Raw genomic sequence first — 5645 nt, 5'->3', positions numbered from 1 at the left:
TGTTTTAAGTAGCAACTTTGAAGAGAAAACACAACTCCATTCAGAAGACACTATATTTAACATGGCTCTTTACACAAAGAAAACAAGTCATGAAATCATTCCCCCAAAAAGAGTTTTTGCAAGTGCCTTTTGACCCCCCTTCCCCCCCCCTTCCCCTCCACGACCACCACGCGAATGGAAAACACGAGCCGTTTTAGCCTCCCAGCATAGAGCAGGTGTTCTGCTACTGGTGTAATAATCCAGACAAGATGGCAGAGAGAGAGAGAGTCTGCAGCCGACTCCAGGAAGCTTCCCAAAGAACAAACAGGTATCCTCACAAATTGAAAAAGAAAGAAAGTAAAAAAAAAAAAAAAAAAAAGTATCATCCATTTGAGTCACCGTTTCTGTTAATCTCATCCCAGGAGAAGCGATTTTGGATTTACTTTCCGGAGCGAAAGAAAACAACCGAGGCTCCCTTTTTTTTCTCCTCTCTCTCTTTCTCTCTCTTTTTTTATTTATTTTTTTTTAAATGAGGGTTTGAAGACCGTGAGGTATATTCTCAAGCACTGTTTTCAAGACCCTTTGATTTGGTAGGAAAAAAAAAAGGAGGAGAAAAAGAACAACAAGAAACAACAACAACAACAAAAAAAGCAGATAAGTACCCATTTCAATAGCAGCAAAAATACTATAACTGTCTGGTTGCTTTTTAGGGTGTCCTGTGGTTTGTATGTGGGATTCATACATGTGGTGGCATGGATAATCCAAAAGGTCTTTAACTGTGACATACATCCACGCTGATTCTAGTAATAGCTTTGTAGTGTGGAGCCATTTTGTCCATCTCTGCATTGGTCATTAAGGATTACCAGAAGGCACTTTTTTTGCTGTATGTGTGTGTGTGTGGGAGTGTGTGTGTGTGTGGCTGCAGAGAGAAATGTAGAAAGAAAGCGAAAGATCTGGGGGTGGCTAAATGATGTCTGTGTGTGGCTAGAAGGGGGAGAAAGAACCAGAGAAAGGCAGATGTGTTTGGATGTCTGTCTGCTTGTATGTGTGTCTTTCTTGTGTGTATGTGTGTGTGTGTGTGTGTGTAATCAATGCACTAAATCAAACACAACAATCCCTACATTTTACTCAGTGCAGTCTGCTCCTCGAGCACCTGCAGGTAATCAGGCGTTCCTTGGAGCTTGGCTTTCAGCTCGTAATACTCACTTTTTCTCTGCTCCACCACGATCTTACTGTGGTTCCCGCCTATCAGCGACGACTTCTTCATCTTTTTATCCAGCGTTTTCTCCGGGTAGCGGATTTCATACCCGCCCATGCCTATACTGTTGAAATCTCTTTTGCCGTCCAGGAAGTTCTGGATGAACATGCTGGGCTCTCGGTGGGGAAGGAACTCCTCCAGTTCGTCGATGGTGCTGAGACGCTTGTTGCGCTCCAGGGTGGAAAGCGAGTCTTTATCCTTGTCGGCGCTGTTCCGGAGGATAATCTTCTGCCTCTGTGAGTCGGCAAACTTGAACCCAGCATCCATGTCTGAGGAGCGTCCGATCCCGCAGGTGTGGCTCTTTCCGATGTGATCGATGGTCTGGGGGATGAACGCCTCGCCTCCCAGGTCGTCTCCGGGGATGCCGCCTTTTTTGCCTGATTTGTGGCTGTGTCGGCGGAGCTGCAGCGACATGGAGCCACACTCCTGATTCCCCAGTCCCTCCTGTCTGCCCACAGGTTTTTTATTCCGCCTCAGGACAAAGACTAGAAGGCAGAAGGCCACGAACACAGTGAGGATTAGCACTACGAGGATGCTGAGGATCATAATCGAGAGAGGCACGGGCCCTCCCGGTGGGGCTTTACCGACTCCAGCAGGCGACACTGAGGTCAAAACAGGGGTGGCGCTAGTGAGAATAAACGGCGGCCTTGGAACAAGCTTAGGGCACAAGATCTCATTTTTCAAGAGGCGCAGCTCGATGTTGGAAAACTGCACAGGGGAGGCACATTTCACCTCTTTGGCAGCCACTCCATCACTCAACTTCTCTAGCCAGAGTTTAAGGGCGACAAGATCGCAAGAACACTCCCACGGGTTCCCTTCCAGGTCTATCTGGGTCAATGACCGCAGCTGGTCCAAGACACCACTCACTGGCAGGGTCATGAAGTGGTTGTTTTTCAGATTCAGTCTGGCTAAAGAGACACCCGCAAACACGTAGGCGGGGAGACTCCGCAGAACATTGTTGTTGAGATACAGGAGTTGGAGGTTCGGCATGGAGTCAAATGTGCCTGCTAAGATTTCTTTTATGGCATTATATTCCAAATACAGGTATTGTAGGTTTGTGAGGCCCAAAAACATCTCTGGGTGTAACTGTTCGAGCTGGTTTCCATTCAGATACAGTCTCCTCAGGTTAGTGAGGTTAGAAAACACACCTTTCTGGACTGTGACGATCTGATTACTGCCCAGATGTAGCAAATCTAATCCCTCAAACCCTTGGAAATCAGTCGGGCTTATGTCCCGGATGTAATTCCCACTCAGGTGAAGTTTCTTGGCGTTTGGGGGTTTGGGAATGAGATCAGCTAGATTTTTAATATTCCTCTCCTGACAGCTGACACTAATGCCAAAGTCAGATGGGTGGGCTTTACAGCTGCAGGGCTGTGGACAAAATAATGGAGGGGTCCGCGTCTGAAAGGAAACAATCTGGCTATTTCTTCCAAAAGGAGGTAAACCAGCCACAATGCCATTACCGTAAATCTTAGATGAGTCAGTGGTTTTTGGCGCTTTCGTGGCTATGGGAGCCATAGTGGTTGGGGACATTTTGGAGGGGGACTGCCCATTATCAGGCATTGGGGGTGGCATCCTAACATCAAAGTCACTTCCTGTTCCCATAGGACAAAGCTCCTGTTTGTTGGTTTCTTTCAGGAGCCTCCCGTACAAGTCACTTGGTGTTTCACATATGGCCTCGCCGATAAAAATATTATAGGGCATGTTTTCAAGCCATGCCTTGAGAGGTGCCAAGTCACAGGTACAATTCCAGGGGTTGTCGTCCAACTGCAGCTCTACAATGCGCCCAATGTGCTCCAGAACCCCTAAATAAGGAAGCTTCTGGATCCTGTTCCCCCTTATATCCAGGTGTGTGAGCGAGGCAAAGCGAAATATGTTGTCAGGAAGTGCCTGTACGAGGTTATCGTTCAGGATCAGCACTTTTAACTTGTGCAGTTTATTAAATGCTCCCTTTTCAATGTATTTTATCAAGTTGTAGTCAGCCTGAAGGTACTCCAAGTTTTCTATCCCTTGGAAAGTGTCTGCTCGCAGCACTTTTAACTCATTATTGTTCAGGTGCAGCTGTTTCAACGCGCTCATCCCCATGAATGCTCCACCCTCAATGTTCTGCAGTTTATTGTTCCCCAGCTGCAGCGACACAGCATGGGTGAAGTTGAGGAACGAGTTCGGGTAGAGTATGATTAAGAAGTTGTTCTGGAAGTTCAGATGGTACAAGGACGAGGCCGGCGGGATGAGCTGCGTGGGTCGATAGACGGTGATCTTTTCGCAGTTGACATACAGCACGTTTTCCACCGACATGCAGGAGCAGGCGCTGCAGGTCTCGGCCATCAAGTCCGAGGCTGAAGGGTCCGCCATCGGGGGTCCGTCCGACATGGAGGGGGAGGAGAGGGAGGAGGAGAGGGTGCCGGAGATGGAAGAAGAAAAGGCTGTCAGCAGGAGTACGAGCAGCATCTCGCCGGTTAGAAATCCTCCCCCAGAAAACCATTTAGTAACCTTTGGAGAGAGAAAAAAAAGACAGGTGCATGCACGAACATTCATACACACACATACACATACACATGTGCAAACAAGCCCAGAGACACATGTGCACACACACACAAAGAGAGAAAGCAATCCATCAAAATGCATATTTTATACTGATTATACTGCAAAATCATACTCAAATCCCTTTTAGTGCTTATTAGAAATCAGATCAATCACATTTGGGTTAGAATGATCATTTACTGTATGTATATATGTATGTATGTAACCATATGCAAATTGCCATTCTAATGCTGCCCATTACAAATTATTGCACTTTTTCATTAGAATCATTGCAGTGAGTGGTGTTTTCTTTGACACAGTGATTCACCCTAATTGACCACTACTCATGTTGGATGCCAGAGAAAAAAAAATCCATACTGCAGGAAAAGTAACATATGCTGTGGAAATGACTCCAAACCCATGAGCTGCTGCACATCTATGCATCACATTCTGACCCCCCCCCCCAAAAGAAAAAAGAAGCATGAAGCATCATGTTGGAAATGTCTTAAGACAGCAGTAGCACCACTAAGATTCTTCCCTCTCAGCACATTGAACATAATCAAAGTCAAACGGCTGCAGTTCTCTTTTTCATGGGGGTCTCATTTGAAGCCAACAGTGGAGGCACCACCACTAAGCAGCACATTCAGGTTATTTAAGAAAAGCAACAGTGAGAGCAAAAAAAAAAAAAAAAAAGGGGGGGGGGGTGAAGAAGAAAGAGAGGGGGGGGGGGGGGAATTGGGATTGTGCCCATTGCTGACATATTGAGAGGGTTTGAGCGGCAGGCATTTATCAAACCGGCTTTTTTCCCCCATCACATTTGACATCAAATAAAAACACAATATCCTTCAACGAGCATAAAAAACTGGTACTTATAAAGGAAAACGGATGAATTCTAATTAAACGAGACTTACCCAAAGCTGAGGTGGTAACGAATGCGGCTCCCTCCGGAGACACGGGGCAGCTTTGGTGAGACATGGATGGAGACATAAACGCAAACAGTCCTCCCCAAAAGCTGAAGTAGAACGCAGACAGTTAGAGGGGCGCAAAAAGGTTTTTGTTTTTTTTTCGGCCCCCTCTATATCCCCATGTAGGCTACTGTATATCAACCTGAGCCAAGCACACAGGGGTGGAGGGGTTGAAGGAGGAGGAGGAGAAGGAGGAGGGGGGGGGGGGTGCGGTGGAGATGGAGAGAAAGAGGAGGAGGAGGTGGAGGAGAAGGGGGGAGGTGAGGCTCCGATTTCACCCGATGCGTCTCTTGCTGACGGGCTCCTCTTGCTTGGAAAAATCACCTCTCTGCTCGTTCGGTCCCCAAGGTGGTTGTACTACCTCCATGGAAGAGCGTTCATTTGGTTGCAGGAGAGATAAAGAGAGACCGAGAGATAGAGGAAAAAAGAGAGAGGGCGAGAGAGAGAGAGAGAGAGAGAGAGAGAGAGAGAGCTTTAGAGATCTTGACGGCGCGTCCGGCGACTCCAAGGCGTGAAAAAGGGCGCAAGGCGGTCGGTGATGCAGTGAAATAAGTCCGTCATACTTGGGAGTTTTTTCTTCTTCCCCCCTTTTTTTCAAGGGAACACTGGAAAAAGGAAGAGGGGAGCGGAGGAGAATAATGAGAGAGAAAGAGAGAGAGAGAGAACGAGAGAGAGAGAGAGAGAGAGAGAGAGAGAGAGAGGAGGATGGGATGTCAGCACTGTGCGTCTGGCTTCAGCTCGGCTCAGCAAACCCAAACGATCCAATGAATAAATACTGGTTTGTTTGGAACGATCCGCGGAGTGCTGAAGTTGCGCACCGGGGCAAAGCTAGAGCGGGCAAAAAACTGCCAAAACGCTCCCATCAGGTTACGTGCAGCAGTGTATTATTCTCCATCGGCAATTTAATCCAGTCATTTTTG

The 5645-nt window shown here is 47.2% G+C and overlaps 1 protein-coding gene across 1 annotated transcript; it reads right to left on the bottom strand.

The window, feature by feature from the left end:
- Positions 1 to 1096: 1096 nt before the first annotated feature.
- Positions 1097 to 3724, bottom strand: slitrk4 (SLIT and NTRK-like family, member 4). The gene has a single exon (XM_053323907.1). It carries the CDS (start codon positions 3686 to 3688, stop codon positions 1097 to 1099), a length of 2592 nt encoding a protein of 863 aa, XP_053179882.1. The 5' UTR covers positions 3689 to 3724.
- Positions 3725 to 5645: the final 1921 nt, after the last annotated feature.

This window comes from Scomber japonicus, chromosome 8, assembly GCF_027409825.1.
Source record: "Scomber japonicus isolate fScoJap1 chromosome 8, fScoJap1.pri, whole genome shotgun sequence".
Taxonomy (NCBI): Eukaryota; Metazoa; Chordata; class Actinopteri; order Scombriformes; family Scombridae; genus Scomber; species Scomber japonicus.
The sequence above is the reverse complement of the archived record's forward strand: the minus strand, read 5'-3'. Positions and strand labels throughout refer to the sequence as shown.